Here is an 18,210-nt window from a genome sequence, read left to right on the forward strand (position 1 = left end):
GTTAATAACTCTGCACTTCATATGTATAAAAGCAAAATGGAAACACTAAAACTTTTTCCATGGCAATCAAGAGTTACTAAACAAACTTATTGGGCAATTTTTCCAAATACAGTAACTATTTTGGAAACTTGTCTCAGCTACTTCTTTTTAATTAGTTACCATCTGAGGTGAAAGTATTGAAATGACCACTACAGACATATGAATGGTTCACTTTTGTTTTTTATTATAAAAACATTCAGACAATAAAAAAATGCTGTGTACAAGGATATTAGAAGTTTAAACAAGGTAAGTTTTTTAAACCAGTGTTCTATATATACACACTAAAATTCCCAAAGTGGAACAACATCAAATGTGAAACACATTATAGGCATATACCATATATACAAACGGACAGAGATTTGTTATCTCAATCTTTTTACTGTACATATAATTGTCTGATATAAGTAGTTTAAGTTAATGGGACAAAGTTAAGTTGGATTGAGTCCAACAATCTTTCAGTTTTTACTGCATCTTCCACATAAAATATGATGTGGATGAATAGTTTAATTTATAAACCGCTGCCCACAGTCTTCTGTTACAGCAAGTAGTCCACCAAAAAGACAAGAGCTTTGGTAGCCTGAGGTTCAGCCAATGGAGGACCTATCAAGACAGAACCTTTCCACTTTCATAGGGAAGGGATTTTTCTGGTTTAAACAGCCACTAGCACTCATGTAACCTATGAGTTACACCAGAACACACACAAATCTGACTTCATGTCTTTCTGCAGCAGAGGGCAAACAAAATACTTCAGAGCCTATTTTGTTTATAATGCTGTCTGACCAGACAACACCTACATAAACAATGAGTGCATAAGATTCCCACCTTCCCCAAAAGGAAAGCACAGGGCTCTTTTCCTGGTTTTCCCCCTTCATACTGTTTCTAACTTTCCTCCTAAAAGACATCACCTAGTTTTCATTAATAAAAGGCACTTTTTCTGTAGATGAGGCTACCTTCCCTCATCTTAGTGTAATTCTACTGTGCACAGAGAGCTGACTTCAGATATGCCACTTGTGACTGCAGATGGGATGCTGTTAGTAGTCACTGTTCTCCAAGCTTGGATGGTCTCAACAACTTCTAATGGATTGCTTGAACCCAAGTCACAGAGTGCATATACTGCTGCCAACTGCACTCCCCAAGGCACATCTGCAAAGATTTGGTAAGATAGTAAATCTACAGAAAAAATCAGTATTTAAGAAGATATCTTACATATAATATTTTTCATCAATTAACCTGATCTCAGAAGATTATTACTTGTCAAGAACTAAAAGCATCTATGAGGGAAAAAAAATTAAAAGGTGGCCTATGAAAAGTAGTACAATGATACTTTAAAAATAGGATTAATATATTTGCTGTATTCCAAACTGTGTGCAGTTTAAAATCCATGACATCCGATTTCCCGTTAGAAAAAAATATTTTTCAATGTTTTAAATAAACTTCTGAATTCAATGTATCTAGGACTTTCAAATGAGCACCTGAGGGAGTTAAACACTTACTCTTTTAGTCCCCATTGAAAATCCAGGCCTACAAGCATAATTACTGTTTCCACTGTGATACAGGAGTGCCAGGGAGCAGTGTTAGAGGGGAAATATATAAGCCCTAGGCTAATTAAGGCATGGTTCCCTGTAGACTAGGGAGGGTTGCTACAGGTTAATTGGAGCACTTGTTGTCAATTAAGGCCCTGTCAGGAAACTAATAAAACCCCCTGCTTCAGGCAGTCAGGGAGAAGGAGGAAGGAGAGAGGACTGGAGCTTGGAGGTGTGTTGTGAGATTTGGAAGATCAGAGAACTGAAGTAAGGGAGACCCTGCCTCAGCAGGACAGGGAGACTCCCTCCCCCCAGTGTCTAAGGACCAAGGGTAACCCCATCTAAGGGGGATGAGGGTAAGAAACCTGCGGGGTTGAGAGGGGCTGGGACTCAACGCACGGAGCAAACCCAGACTCCTCCCCCGTTTCCCTCCTTTATCACTTTCCAGGGCCACTAGCGGGGTCCTCGGCACCCAAGAGCAGGGGCAAGGGGTGGCATCTTAGCCTGCCTCCCCACCCCCCCCCCCCCCAGAAAAGCACAGGACCCACAGTATGAACATCGGCCATCTTGTCACACCACTTTGACTATAAGGGAGACAGCATCATTTATTTCCTGTACCATGGGATCTCATACCTTTAGGATGGTCACGTCTACCTCTAAAGTGAATGTCACCTCGTAAATTAGTCAGACACGTAATGAAAGAGCGATAGAAGGACTCAGACGGTTATTGCAGGAGCTAGGAATCCAGGAACTGAGGTCGATATAGCACGGTTCTAAATAAAATCAGTCGTCTACTTGTTCAGTTATAGCTCCTCAGGACAAAACTGAATAAAATCTATTCCTGGTCTGCCAGACCTATTTAGAAGCCATTTTCTATTGCTAACTGATCTACATAAGGCTAAACCAGGTACTGAGTGGGGAAGTTATTACGTGGCATGATTCTGCAAATCTTTACAAAAGTGAGTAACTTGCCTCATGTGATTAGTCACCTACCTCAATGGGACTATCCATGTATATACAGAAGTGTTTGAAGGACTGAATTCACAGCTCCCATCCTTCATGAACATACTGGCAAAAAACCTTGATTTAAGAATCTGCAGTAAAAAAAAATTTTCTACAGAAACATTACCTTCTTCTTTTGCATGCTGTATAAAGCGTCCAATAATAGAACTGATATTTTTCACAGCAGAAAAGAATCCTTCCCTCAAACCTATTTGGCCTAAGCGACCTAAGAAAGGAGAAAAAGATTACCATGCATCTGTATAATTGATCACTAAAGAAGCTTTATTTTTAGACATAACCTTCCTAACATACAACAAAGTACAGCAGAGCCTCAGTTACGAACACCAGAGTTATGAGTTGACCAGTCAATCACAGACCCCATTTGGAATCTGAAGTATGCAATCTGGCAGCAGCACACACACACAAAGGCAAATACAGTACAGTACTTTGTTAAACAAACTACTAAAAAAGGGAAAGCTTAAAAAAAATTGACCAAGTAAGGAAACGGTTTCTGTGCTTGTTACATTAAAATTAAGATGGTTAAAAGCAGCATATCCTTTTGCATTGTAAAGTTTCAAAGCTGTATTAAGTCAATGTTGAGTTGTAAACTTTTGAAAGAACCAGCATAACATTTTGTTCAGAGTTACAAACAACCTTCATTCCTGAGGTGTTCGTAACTGAGGTTCTACTGTTGAAACAAAAGTCTTGACTAATATGTATAAAATGAACGATTCATTTCAAATATGAAGCCACAGAACATTGGACTGGTTTCTGTATTTATTTTAGGAAACAAGTGGCTATATCAATACACTTATGACTAAGAATCTCAAAGCACTTTTCAAATTTACCAAAATTTACAGGAAATCACATACCTAATCAAGGTAAAGTTCCTCTTAGGAACATGGCAGTTTAACAGTGCACAGCAACACTGCACAATAGTTTAAGACTAAGGAAAAGAGGAAGTTACTTACCTGTAACTAAAGATTTTTTGAGATGTCTGGTCTATCTGTTTTCCACATGAGGGTGCGCATGCACACCATGTACTTGAGTCCGGAAGCATTTCTTAGCAGCGTCCGTTAACCTGCATGTGTATAGTGCATCTCCTCATGACCCATACTACCTCTTATGCTCTCGGCTGGGAGCAACGCCTCCCAAGTCTGTCTTACCATAATGGAATCCAGTCCGAAGCAGAGGAAATGGAGGGTGGGTACTGGAATACAGATTGGAGGTTCTTCGAGATATGTGGTCCCTAAATCCTAAGAAATGCTTCTGGACAACAGATAGGGACCACATATCTCAAAGAACCTCCAGTTACAGGTAAGTAACCTCCTCCTCTTCTTTGAGTGATGGTCCCCATGTGTATTCCACACATGGATGATTTGTGAGCAATGATCAGCACAGTGGTGGGTGCAAGGATTCCAATGGAAGTGAAATCTACCGTTTGGCCTGGCCTACAGTGGCATCTGTTGCTGCTGCTTGTGCAATGGCATAGTGTGTTTACACATTTACAACAGAGTGCCATCTTGCTGTGCGGCAGACGTCTTGCCAGGACACACACGTCAATGAGGCTGATGTGGCAACTTGTTTGGGTATGTTGGATTGGGTATGTTGTAGCATTCACGATGCACCCCAAGACCCATTTGGAGATGCGTTGGGACGAGAGGGCTTGACTTATGGATCATTCAGCGATGGCCACAAATACTTTTGGCAATATGCAAAGTGGGGTACCTATGGAGGTAGAATGCCAGTGTATGTTGGACATCAGTCGGGAAGGCATGTGGTTTGGGGTGGAAAACTGGCAGGTGGATGGACTGATTGAGGTAGAACTCGGGCATCACTTTTGGGAGGAATTTAGGGTGCAGCCATAAGGACAGCTTGTCCTTGTGGAATATCATGTGGGGGGTTCTACCATCGTGGCCACAAATTCACTGACTTGTCTGGCTCAGGTAGTGGCTACTAAGAGTCACTTTCGGTGGGAGAGGGAGCATATCGCTAGTGGCTCAAAGGGTGGCATGGGCTTCAGTACTGGTGGAAGGGCGTTAGTAAAGCTTTCATGAAGTGGATAGTGGCAGGGTGCGTAAACACCGAGGTGCCGTCCATGGGAGGGAGAAAGGCACTTGAATAGAATTGAGGGCCAGGACCAACATCTTAATGGCAAGGAGCTAGTCGAGGATCGCTGGAAGAGAGACCATGCTCAGTGAGTAGTGGTGGCGGTGGGCACGTGCCATGAAGTGTCTTCATTTAGCTTGATAGCAGGCGCTGGTGGATTATCTCCTGTTCTGGGCAAGGATGTGTCAAAGGGGGGTAGAGTATGCATGGTCTACCCTCAACTCCCATCCAAATACCAGGCTGTAAAGGTGAAGAGGGCCTGGATTGGGATGATGGACCCTCCCGCCCCCAATCTTGTGTTAGCAGATTCAGGAGTATGTGGAGGTGGAGTCGTGTGCGAGCAGAGAATCTGAGGAATTCTGTGAACCAGAACCGATGGGAACAGAACAGGGCTACGATGGTGGCTCTGTTCCAATGAATCTTGCATAGCAGCTGCAGCAGGAAGGGAATGGGGGGAAAGGCGCAGTGAAGGTCGCCTGTCCAGGGGAGGAGGAAAGCATCACCCCGAGAGCCCTCCCACAGTGCTCCTCTAGAGCAATAGAGGGGCAAGCTCTCTGTTCTTGTGAGTAGCAATGGTCCCATCAGTGGGAGGGGTATGCCCTACTTCATGAAGAGGTATAAGAGCGTGTTGTCATGTAGCTCCCACTTGTGATTGAGGCAGGGAGTCCTGCTGAGTGTCGGCCAGGGAATTCTGGGTGCCAGTAGACAGGAAGCTTAAAGCACCACATGGTTCTTGATGCACCAGAGCCAGACTGACTCGGAGGAGAAGGAGGGAGACCTGGCACCACCCTGCTTGTTGATGTATACTACTGCTGCAATGTTGTGGGAGAGCAGTTGAATGTGGAGGGACTGAATGAGCAGGAGGAAGTCCTGGCATGCTAATTGGACTGCCTGCAGTTTTAGCACATTTATATCAAAGAATCATAGACTATCAGGGTTAGAAGGGACCTTAGGAGGTCATCTAGTCCAACCCTGCTCAAAGCAGGGCCAATCCCCAATTTTTGCCCCAGAACCCTAAATGGCCCCCTCAAGGATTGAACTCACAACCCTGGGTTTAGCAGGCCAATGCTCAAACCACTGAGCTATCCCTCCCCCCTGGCTTCCTGTGGTGTCCACACTCCCTGAGCTCTATGGTGACCTAAGTGGGCCCCCCAGCCCACGAGAGAAGCATCTGTTGTGATGGTGGTGTGTGGGAGGGGCGAAAGCAGTGCCAATCATAATCTTGGAGGGATCAGACCACAATGTGAGGGAGGACAGTACATTCCTGGGTACAATGACTTTGGAGTCTCTATGGTCTCTGCTGGGTCTGTAGATGGAGAGGAGCCAAACTTGAAGAAAACACATATAAAGATGTGTGTGCAGTGTCATGAAGGTGCAGGCTGTCATATGTCCAAAAAAGGAGAGAGAACCGCAGGCAGTGGTGAGTGGTCTGTGACGCACATCCACAGTGAGAACGGTCAGTGCTGCAAAGTGATCTGCTGGGAGAAAAGCCCTTGCTACGATGGAGGCGAGTTGCGCCCTAAAGAAGTGTATCGTCTTTGTATGTGTCAACACTGACTTGTCCTCATTGATGCAGATACTCAGGTGCCAGGAGACCGAGAAGACAGGATCACGGAGATTGATTCCTGTCGTCATAGCGCCACTAGAAGCCAGTCACTGAGGTAAGAGAATGCGAAGCAGCTGAGGCGGCACATCTGGGCCAAAGACTTTTGTGAACACTTGTGGTGCTGTTGCTATGCTGAGTCGGAGGACCCGAAATTGGTAATGTTGGAGCCCTCTACCTGAAAATGGAGGAACTTGTATTGGGCAGGGTGAATGTCGACGTGGAAGTAAGTGTCTTTCATGTCGAAAGCTGTGAACCTGGCTTTCCAGGGTAGTGAGGGGATAACAGATGCCAGTGTGACCATACGGAATTTGGACTTTTGTATAAACATGTTCAACAGCTGAAGATTGAAAATAGGGCAGTGCCCTCTGCCCTTCTTCAGGATGAGGAAGTAAGGTGAGTGGAAGCCTTGCTCTATTGCCCCCCCTTCCCACTTAAGGAGCAGATCGTCTGCTTCTTGTTGGAGGATCAGCTGATAGTACGAGTCCCCAGGGGAGTCAGATTGGGGGGAGGGGTGGTGCAGCGGGAATGAGAGGAACTCGATGGAGTATCTGTGGTGGATGATCTCCAGTACCCACATGGTGATTTTCATAGAATCATAAAATATCAGGGTTGGAAGGGACCTCAGGAGGTCATCTAGTCCAACCCTCTACTCAAAGCAGGACCAATCCACAACTAAATCATCCCAGCCAGGGCTTTGTCAAGCCTAACCTTAAAAATATCTAAGGAAAGAGATTCCACCATCTCCCTAGGTAACGCATTCCAGTGTTTCACCACCCTCCTAGTGAAAATTTTTCCTAATATCCAGCGTAAACCTCCCCCACTGCAACTTGAGACCATTACTCCTCGTTCTGTCATCAGCTACCACTGAGAACAGTCTAGATCCATCCTCTTTGGAACCCCCTTTCAGGTAGCTGAAAGCAGCTATCAAATCCCCCCTCATTCTTCTCTTCTGCAGACTAAACAATCCCAGTTCCCTCAGCCTCTCCTCATAAGTCATGTGTTCCAGTCCCCTAATCATTTTTGTTGCCCTCTGCTGGACTCTTTCCAATCTTTCCACATCCTTCTTGTAGTGTGGGGCCCAAAACTGGACACACTACTCCAGATGAGGCCTCACCAATGTTCAAATAGAGGGGAATGATCACGTCCCTCGATCCGCTGGCAATGCCCCTACGTATACATCCCAAAATGCCATTGGCCTTCTTGGCAACAAGGGCACACTGTTGACTCATATCCAGCTTCTCGTCCACTGTAACCCCTAGGTCCTTTTCTGCAGAACTGCTGCCGAGCCTTTCGGTCCCTAATCTGTAGCAGTGCATTGGATTCTTCCGTCCTAAGTGCAGGACTCTGCACTTGTCTTTTTTGAACCTCATCAGATTTCTTGGCCCAATCCACAATTTTGTCCAATTGTGGGCAAAAAGGGCAAGATGGCCCCCAAAAATGCTACGGGGTACCGCAGGTGGCATTGATGGAGACTGGTGGGTCTTGACCTGCCGGTGAAAACTCTGATTTTGGTCTGCTGCTGGGAGAGGGCTGTGGAGAGGGCTGTGAAGGTGGCTGTGGTAAAGGTGGGGAAGCGAGCCTGCTGTGACTGGAGTCTGGCGCTGGTAGGCGGCAGGGTAGGGCATACGTGGACATGGGCAGAAAGGTTGTTTCTGCTGCCTGCATCTTGGGGCTGGCATATATACCAAGTGACCATAGTGTGGCTCTGGAATCCTTCTGTAAGTGGAGGTATTGGTCCATATTATCATGGGACATCTTGCTCTCTTGAAAAGGGAGATCTTCCCTGGGGAAGCCTGATGATTGTAGCCACACATTGCAAGAGAGCAGGAGGATGTGTCGGCTGCATCCACCGCTACCTGAAGCCCACCTTGGCAACCAGTCCCCATTCATCTAGGTACACCTGGAATTGCTGCTGATACTCTGGTGGCAGCTTGTCCTTCAACTCTGCTAGCCTGTTGCAGTTGTTCAAGTCATATTTGGCTAGCACAATTTGTTAGTTGGTGATGCGGAATTGCAGCCCCGCAGAAGAATAGACCTTCCTGTCCAGCAGGTCCAGTCTCTTAGCTGCCTTGTCTGGAGGAGCAGACTTTTGTGGTTGCTGCTTTGCCCGTTCTGCATCCTCTTGGACAACTAGGGACTGAGGGGTGAACGGGAGAAGAAAATCCACCCCTTTAGAAGGCACAAAATATCTTCTCTCCACATACTTAGGTGTGGGGACACATGAGACAGGGGTATGACACACTGATCATGCTGTTTGGAAGATGGCCTCTTTGATGGGTAAGGCTACCCTAGATGGCTCCTGGGGTTGGAGGCTGTCCAGAAGTTGATGTCATGGGTCCTGAACCTCCTCCAAGGGGATGCCCAGGTCTGCCGCTACCCTCTGTAGCAAGTCCTGGTACTGGCAGTGGCCATCTGATGGAGTGTGTGGGAGGGGGATGATCGCCACATCCAGTGAGGAGGATGCTCTGTCAGAACCAGTTTGATGTCTCCCTCTTTTTGGTATAATCGACAGCACTAGTGAGTGTACGGGAGACAGCTGGTAGGATACCTGAGATAGTGCCTGGCGTCTGTGGTAGGGATCCCAGGGTCTCCAGTATGGCCAAAAGGAAGGGTCTCTCAGAAGTGGTGGGCCCCACAGGAAGCAGTACCAGGCCTCTGCTGTCAGATCATATGCCAGAGGGTAGGGCAGCCTGGGATGTATGTCCAGACGCTGGCATAACAGTGAGAAAGAGGGTTCCGGCTCTATTAACTCCTTGCACTCTGAATATGGTTCTGGCAGAGGAGGGAGGGGCGGCGGTACCGGAGGGCTGTGGTCTGGCAGAGGAACCGGCGTCTCTGGCAGGAGCAGAAGGACTTTGTCCTACAGGGTCAGGATGGTGTGGATGAGCAGGGGGCCAGACAGAAGACAAGACAGAGGGTAGAAAAGGATCAACTCTTCCACTGACAAAAATGCCTCTAAGCATCCAGGGGTCTGCAGTGTACCTGTCAAGCTACTGGATGGGCCTGGCGATGTCTGCGAAACACACAGGTACTGGTGGAACAGGCAGTGCGCATGCCAGTGAGCAGGTCGCTTGGGTGCCAAGGTAACAGTTGAATCCCATTTGCACCTGGCCTTACCCTCCCTATCCAGGTAATCTTGGGTGCCAGTCCAGCCAGATCCACACGACTTCTCACCTGACCTGGCATAGCTCCAGAAGAAAACGCTGCGATCTGATCTTGTGCCCGGGAGAGTGTTTGCTCTCGGGCCGGGACTTATCTTTGGCCTTCAATACTGGCTCCAGGGCATGCGCAGTGCTCAGAAGAGTGCTCAATGCTGGTGATGGGGCGGAGGAGGGGGTTCTCCTGGTCCCAGATTAGAGTGTGCCCTGGGTCTCATCGCTTCCTCCCTCAAGTATTTATGAAGGTGAAGCCTGTGGGCTTCCCGGGTCTGGGGCAAGAAGGATTTGCAAATGATGCAGCGAGCTGTGATGCGTGCCTTGCTGAGGCAGTAGAGGCACTGGTGGTGCTTGTTGCCCACAAAAAGGGAGCCTGGGCAGGAGAAAGTTTTTGAAACCTGGAGCCTGGGGCACAGTCCCAGGGGAAGTGTGTGTGTATTATATAATATATATATATAGAGAGAGATGGGAAATACAGTCACTGAATGGGGAAAGAACTACTGTACTAATTTATACTCAGCTAATTACCACTAAAAAACCCTACATTCTATTATTTATAATGAAGTAGAGGTGAGTCACACTCTCAGAAAACTAAGATTTTGAAGGAACAGGGGGTTCCAACTCAGGCTATGTGGTAGTAAGAGGGAACTGGAGAGGTGTTGATTGACACTAGCTCTTATACTTTTGGCTTGGAGCATGAGGAGATGCACTACACACATGCTGGTCAACTGACGCTGCTAAAAACTGCTTCCAGACTCAGACACATGGCGTGGATGCACACCCCCATGTGTGGAATACACATAGGGACCATCATTCAAAGAAGAATCAATAATACTGTATGTACAATTGAAACTGCAGAATGAATGTTTAGGTAGGAAGAAAAGGAGGACTTGTGGCACCTTAGAGACTAACAAATTTATTTGAGCATAAGCTTTCGTGAGCTACAGCTCACTTCCTCACATGCATTCAGTGGAAAATACAGTGGGGAGATTTATATACACAGAGAACATGAAACAATGGGTATTACCACACACTGTAACAAGAGTGATCACGTAAGGTGAGCTATTACCAGCAGGAGAGCGGGGGGGAAAAAACCTTTTGTAGTGATAATCAAGGTGGACCATTTCCAGCAGTTGACAAGGAAGTCTGAGGAACAGCCCGGGGGGGAACCTGGGGAAATAGTTCTACTTTATGTAATGATCCATCCACTCCCAGTCTTTATTCAAGCCTAAATTAATTGTAGGAAGATTACTTAATTTACAATTTAAGCAGGATACTGGGGACAACAACATTTCTCTTTCAAAAGCAGCATGATATCTTTAATGACCACAAATGGGTTAAACATCTGACATGAAAGAGCACCTCCAAAAATCCAGTGCGCCTCATTACTGTATTGCATCAGTACTTAGCCAGGAAAGAGAGCCACCTACTGAATTAACAGCTTTCCACAGCACCTGTGTGTTCTTTGGAGATCTCCTGTCCACATACTGCATAGGAGCAATCCTGCTTAGTTTCTAAGATCAAACTAAAAAACAGTCTGAGATAAGTATATCCTTCATGAGCATGCTATACTTATCTGATACTCTTTATGGCAGTTACTACTGTATTTATACACTCTGCTACAACTTTCATTAAAGAGATTAAGCAAGCATCTCTCACAGTCCATCCTATGAACGACATTTAGCGTTTATTTTGCCACAATAATCAACTGAACAAGAATAATCAAACGTAGCAGCAGCTATTTTTTTCCTTTGTTTGTTTGAACTTTAAGGAACTCTTGTAGTTAGTCACATAATATATACTGAAGAAATAGTTAAAATTCGAGAGAAGAGATTGATAATCCAAAGGATTTATGGAAATAACCAAATGCAATGTTTATCTAAAAAGCTTGCTTTTTCCTTCATGTGAGATGCATGAAAAGAGACCAGAAATCAGCTAGGATCACCATATCCATATGCATCTGATGAAGTGAGCTGTAGCTGTTAGTCTGTAAGGTGCCACAAGTCCTCCTTTTCTTTTTGCAGATACAGACTAACAGCTGCTACTCTGAAACCTGTTATATCCTCTGAGTAATGTTATTTCCAAACAGTTAAATCAAAACTTGCTCCCCTACTTCAAAATGAATGCAGAAGATAAAATTCTGCTGATTAAAAACTAAATGACTTTAAGACAGTTGGAAAGACAAGGTGGGTGAGGTAATATTTAATTGGACCAACTTCTGTTGGTGAGACAGCGAAGCTTTCGTAAAGCTCACTTAGGGAGACAAGGCAGGTGAGGTTAATCTCTCTTCTTGGACCAACTCAAGTTGGGCCCAATAAAAGAGATTGCCCTCACTTACCTTGTCTCCAAGTGTCTTGATGTCATTTACTTTTTAATTAGCAGAATTTTATTTTCTACATTCACTTTTAATATGCTCTATACGCTAACTGCTAAACTACCCTAGAAAGAGTTCCAAGAGAATTAAGATGTTGTTTAAAGGAAGAGTCACTGAAATTAGACTTTTTAAATAAATTATATTCAGTTGGGAGTTTTCGTTCTTCAGAGACCACAGGTCTTGTTTTCTGATGATCTGCCCTGAGATAGGCACTCACGGTTGTGAGGCACTCCAGACAGTGTGACTGACACACACACACACACACACACACACACACACACAAACCTGCTTTAAGTTTCACATGAAATACAGCTCCTTCTGCAGCACCATGCCCTTTACCAGTATGTTAGAGCAATGGTTTTTCACCTGTAGAAAACGGATCCCTGGAGATCTGTAGACTATGTCTAAAGGGCTCACAAAAGGTGGTTGTTACCATAGAACAGTGGTTTTCAACCTGGGCATCTATGGACCCTGGAGATATGCAGACTATGTTTAAGTTTTCCAAAGGGATCCATTTGAAATTTTTTCAGGGATCTGCAATGAAAAAAGGTTCAAAGCCACTGTGCTAGAGAATTTGTTCTTTAGTAACTCAGAGGGGAGAGTGTCACCTACTGGAATCAATGGTATTTATATAAAATATAAGTGTATAATGAAATCTTTGTGGGATGAGCAAACCAATAGAAAATCTTTTAATTTGTATAGAGATTCCCAAGTAATGGCTCACAAAGAGCTGGCTTGTCAAATAGTACTGGGTTTTGTTTCTTCTTGGGCCAAAAGAAATCTGATGAGCTTCAACAAGGACAAGTGCAGAATTCCGCACTTAGGAAGGAAGAATCCCATGCACCACTACAGGGTGGGGACCAACTGGCTAAGCAGCAGTTCTGCAAAAAAGGACCTGAGGATTACAGTGGATGAGAAGCTGGATATGAGTCAGTGTGCCTTCGTTGCCAAGGCCAATGGCACACTGGGCTGTATTAGTAGGAGCATTGCCAGCAGATCGAGGGAAGTGATTATTCCCCTCTATTTGGCACTGGTGAGGCCACACCTGGAGTATTACGTCCAGTTTTGGTCCCTCCACTACCAGGGATGTGGACAAATTGGAAACAGTCCAGCAGAGGGCAACAAAAATGATTAGGGGGCTGGGACACATGACTTATGAGGAGAGGCTCAGGGAATTAGGCTGCAGAAGAGAAAAGTGAGGGGAGATTTGATAGCAGCCTTCAACTACCTGAAGGGGGGTTCCAAAGACGATGGAGCTAGGCTGTTCTCAGGGGTGGCAGATGACAGAACAAGGAGCAATGGTCTCAAGTTGCAGTGGGGGAGGTCTAGGTTGGATATTAGAAAACACTGTTTCCCAAGGGGTACAGTCACAAAGTTAATTGACGCATTTTTTTTTTTTAAACGAGCGTCATCAGCATGGAAGTATGTCCTCTGAAATGGTGGCTGAAGCATTAAAGGGCATACAAATGTTTAGCATATCTGGCATGTAAATACCTTGCAACGCCAGCTACCAAAGTACAATACAAACGCCTGTTCTCATTTTCAGGTGACATAAATAAGAAGCAGGCAGCAGTATCTCCCATCAATGTAAACAAACTTGTTTGTCTTAGCGATTGGCAGAAGTAGGACGACTGAGTGGACTTACAGGCTCTAAAGTTTTACCCTGTTTTGTTTGACTGCAGTTATGTAACCAAAAAAAATCTGCATTTGTAAGTTACACTATCACGATAAAGATATTACACTTCAGTACTTGTATGAGGTGAATTGAAATACTATATTTTTGTTTATCATTTTTTACAGTGCATATATTTGTAATCAAAAACAATATAAAGTGAGCACTGTGCACTTTGTAGTCTATTGTAATTGAAATCAATAGTGAAAATGTAGAAAGACCCAAAAATGTTATAAATTTCAACTGGTATTCTATTGTTGTGTGATTAATCGCAATTTTTTTTAACCACAATTAATTTGAGTTAATCGTGTAAGTTGACTGATTAATTAACAGCCCTAATATCAATATAACTGATCTTCACAGACAGAGTAGAGAGAAGAAATATTTACTTAGTTTTTGACAATGGTGAAACATCACATTTAAAGTAACAATGAAATTCAAAAGCCAAAAATGTGTGAGTACTTCAATTCCAGCTTCCAGAAGCCATCCAGGCATTTTCAGAGGGTTTATTTATACAAAACAGGAGTTCAACCAAAACTTATGGTACTCACCAATTAGCCTAAGTGTTGATGCTACAATAATATCTGGAGTAGATGGAACAGTCTCATGTCCTTTCCTATGCTTTACCCACTGATCCATGACAGGCCAAAGCTCTTTACTGTGAAAGAAGACTAGTTGAAAACACATGGTATAGTGTTGGTAATTATAGGATAAAATTAAATTAAAGAGCTGTGAGATAAATTATCATGCACCTTTTACAATCTCACCTGCTCAATAATTCATCTACTTGGAACTTATACATTCCCAACCCGAGCAGCTGTTTGTTCGTTTAAATTAACCTGTTAGAGAAACGACTTGCCTCCTGAGGCAGAAACCCAGAATATTACACTTGTCACAGTGTGGCTGGGTTACAGCTGTTCAATACTGGAGCAGTTCTGGATACAATGCATTTCAATTTTTAGTTGTATTTTCCAGTCACTCTTATGTCTGTTGGAAACTAACTATTGTCTTCAGAAGATGATCAAGCATTTTATTTCCACTTATATATTGAGCTGAGCCAAGAGTCCCAGAGGTGCTCCTAAATCCATTTACAAAGTAAACCACTCTGGTAACACACAGTTTGACACTGATGTTTTCTTGCTATAGTATCAAACAATTTTGTAAATCATTTTTGACTAGTTACTGTTGCTGTTCTAGTATGGACTGACACTACCAAAAACAGTAGCCATTTTATAGCCTGGACTGTCATCAGTTAGAGAAACATAAAATGATCACTACAGGATTTTGTTTTTAAAGCTCATAGGTTAAAAGCAAAAGAACTGGCTTTTGAATATAATGAAAAGGAAAAATTTAACATTTTGAAGTAAGGAGTAAGTAGCACGATACCTTATGATATTGTCATGCGTCCAACTCCATTTCAAGTGACAGCAGAGGAGATCAATAGCAAGTATATATTCCCAAGTGCTTTCACTCAGATCTTCTCCATATCGCTCACTCAACTGGAATTCCATTTTTGGACACAACTGTAGTGCCAAAAGCAGACTTGAGGCCATAATGCCCGTATCCAAAGGTGGACTCTGGAAAATTATAATCAATTTATCTTAAAACAGGAAAAGGCAACTATCCAGAACTGAGTGTACTTTTCTGATCCTAAAAATGGCCAGCAGGCAAAATCATCATACACTATTCTCACAGGAATTCATTTTGTATAAATACTATAATTTGATTACTTTTGGAATTATAACCCCATTTGTATATACTCAGTATTTTCCTTTTCTATACCTGGTGTCATTCCAAACAGGATTTTTTTTTTTTTTGGCAGTTAGAACATTTTCATTTCAATTATGCTAGGGTGAGAAAACATTTTCCACTGCAAAAAGGCATTTTTGCTCACAACTCACATTTACTGAATTTTTGAAGTCTAATCTAAGGATTGTCTAATCCTTACTAGAGGCTAGTTTCCAAGCAAGTGTGTCAAAGATATTTTAAACTAGCTAAGTAACAAGTGATTAACAACTATTTTGCAGATCCAAACTGAAGCTAGAATAATCAGGGGATTTAAATGCAGATACATTTTTTAAACATCCAGGTGCAGAACTAATTTTCTCAGGACAGATATTGTTACAACAGAACAGCAGTAAATTCTGGAATGATTATTCATTACACTGAACTGATACTGTGACCTTGAATGAAATTGAGAGATTTAATACTTTCATAGACAGGGGTAATTCTGATCGGATAATATGGATCTTTATATAAAGGAGCTGTTACTTACCAGGACCTGTTCTTCTAAAGTTGCCTCTGTGTATTTCCACTTATGGAATATGATGTCCTGCACACTGATAGAACTGCTTTGAAAAGCCACATCCATTGGGGGAGAAAGGGTGATTGTGAGAGATCTCACATGAGGGTAATGTCTTCACCCTACTCACATAAGGGAGTGCTACCACCGCCTCAGTTCCTTCCTTCTACTTGCAGCACCCTGATATTATATAGAACTGTAAGGCAGAGGGGAAGATGGGCAAGTAGCATGAATGCACAGAGGTAACTTCCAAAGAAAAAACAGTTATCTACATTGTCGTAACTGTTGTTCTTAGAGATGTGTTGCTTATGTCCATTCCATTCTAGGTGTGTGCGCGCCCATGTGCGCAGTCACCGGAAATTTTTGCCTTAGCAGTATCTGTAGGGTTGGCTGCGGCACCCCTTTGAGTGCCGCACTCATGCGCTGGTATATTAGACGCCGTCAACCCTACGTCCTCAGTTCCTTCTTGCTGGCAACTCAGACAGAGGAGTAAGGAGGGCAAGTAATGGAATGGACATGAGCAAAACATCTCGAAGAACAGTTACAAAAAGGTAGGTAACCGTTTTTTCTTTTTCAAGTGCTTGCTCATGTAGATTCCATTCTAGGTGACTTGGAGGTGGGCTCAGAGTTCACAGTCTAGTGGCTTGCAGCACTACTCTACTGAAGGCAGCATCATCCCAGGCCTGCTGGTAAGTGCTCAATGGGACATAAACATGTGGACGGACGACCAGTGGTCACCCTACAGATGTCCTGGATAGGCACTTGAGCTAGGAAAGCTGCCAAAGAGGCTTGCGCCCTAGTTAAGTGGGCAGTTACAATCACTGGAGGGGGCACCTTTGCCTGATCTTAGCAGCAGTGAATGCAGGCAGTGATCCAAGAAGAAATTCTTTGAGCAGACACCAGATGACTTTTCATCCTGTCGGCCACATTCCGCAAGCTGAAGATTGTGTCAACTTGCGGAATGGCTTGGTCCTTTCAACGTAGAAGGCTAGCGCCCTCCTGATATCTAAGGACGGCAACCTATGCTCCTCCTCTGACTTATGCAGCTTTGAAAAAAAAGACATGTACTGTCCCATATGAAACTGAGACCACCTTCTGCAGGAAAGCCAGATGTGGCTGCAGCTGGAACTTGTCTTTGTAAAAGACCATATAGGGCAGTTCTGAGGTAAGCACTGTAATCTCAGAGACCGGGTAGGCAGATGTTATTGCAACCAGGAACACAACCTTCCAGGAAAGGACGAGAGATCAGGAAAGCCAGAGGTTTGAAGGGGGGTCCCGTGAACTGAGATAGCACAAGATTCAGGTCCCTTGGAGGAACAGGGTCCCTGACGTGTGGGTAGAGGTGCACGAGGCCCTTGAGGAACCTGGCAGTCATGTACTGGGTGAAAACTGACGTACACTAGAGTAGCGGATGGAAGGCCGAGATAGCAGCCAAGTGGACCTTGATAGAAGGGACAGACCTTGAAGCTTGAGATGCAGAAGGTTGTCCAGGATTACCTGGAAAAGATACGGATTACCTGGAGGAGGTCCACTCTGGCAGAACGCATTTATCTGAGATCCAACCACTGCTTCCATTTGGCCAGGTAGGCCGCTCTGGTTGAGGGCTTTCTGCTGCCCAACAGGACCTGCTGGACAGTGGCTGAGCACTCCTGCTCCCCCACATTTAACAATGCAGTAGCCAAGCTGTCAGGTGCAATGCTGCCAGGTTCGGATGCAGAGGACTGCCATGGTTTTGGGACAGCAGGTCCAGCCTGAGCTGAAGCAGTAATGGAGCGGCCACCGAGAGGTCCAGCAGCATGCCAAATCAGTGCTGGCACGGACAAGCCAGCACTATGAGGATCACCTTCTCCCTGTCCTGCTTGATCTTGGTGAGGACTCTCTGAATTAGCAGCATTGGGGGAAGGCATATAACCAAGCCCCCGACCAGAAAAGCAGAAAAAGCATCCGACAGGGAGCCTTTGTCCATCCTCCAAATTGAGCAGAAATATGGCACTTCCTGTTCTGCCTGAATGCAAACATGTCCACCTGGGGAATCCTCTGGAAGATGATGCTGATCGCTTCTGGATGGAGGGACCACTTGTGATGAGACGAGAAGGTCCTGCTGAGGTGATCTGCCAAAGCGTTCCTGGCCCTAGAGAGGCGTGTGGCTACAAGATGGATGTTGTGTTGCACACAAGTTCCAGAGCCTGAGGGCTTCCTGGCCAAGGGCAGACAAGCTGGCTCTGCCTTTTTTCTTGATATAAAACATAGCCGTTGTATTGTCCATCAGGACCTGGACCACCCAGCTTTTTATGTGAGGTAGGAAGGCTTTGCAAGTCAGGCGAACTGATCTCAGCTCCCCGACGCTGATGGTGTAGGGAGCGATCTCGACTTGACCAAGATCTTGTGTACTGAAATTGCCCTCTCACCCCAGTTCCAAAGCATCGGA

The 18,210-nt window shown here is 44.6% G+C and overlaps 1 protein-coding gene across 2 annotated transcripts in view; it reads right to left on the bottom strand.

Annotated features, from left to right (window-relative positions):
• Positions 1–269: 269 nt before the first annotated feature.
• Positions 270–18,210, bottom strand: part of ICE1 (interactor of little elongation complex ELL subunit 1) — an 80,591-nt gene continuing 62,650 nt past the window's right edge. The window contains exons 17-20 of one of the 2 annotated variants that reach the window (XM_074945077.1): positions 14,867–15,057; positions 14,032–14,138; positions 2,692–2,790; positions 270–1,182 (exon numbers count right to left, since the gene is read on the bottom strand). In XM_074945077.1, the coding sequence (XP_074801178.1) occupies positions 1,001–1,182; positions 2,692–2,790; positions 14,032–14,138; positions 14,867–15,057 (579 nt within the window). In that variant the 3' untranslated portion in view covers positions 270–1,000. The remainder of the gene's footprint in view (positions 1,183–2,691; positions 2,791–14,031; positions 14,139–14,866; positions 15,058–18,210) is intronic. The other variant, XM_074945078.1, reaches the window with a different exon arrangement.

This window comes from Natator depressus, chromosome 2, assembly GCF_965152275.1.
Source record: "Natator depressus isolate rNatDep1 chromosome 2, rNatDep2.hap1, whole genome shotgun sequence".
Lineage (NCBI taxonomy): Eukaryota > Metazoa > Chordata > Testudines > Cheloniidae > Natator > Natator depressus.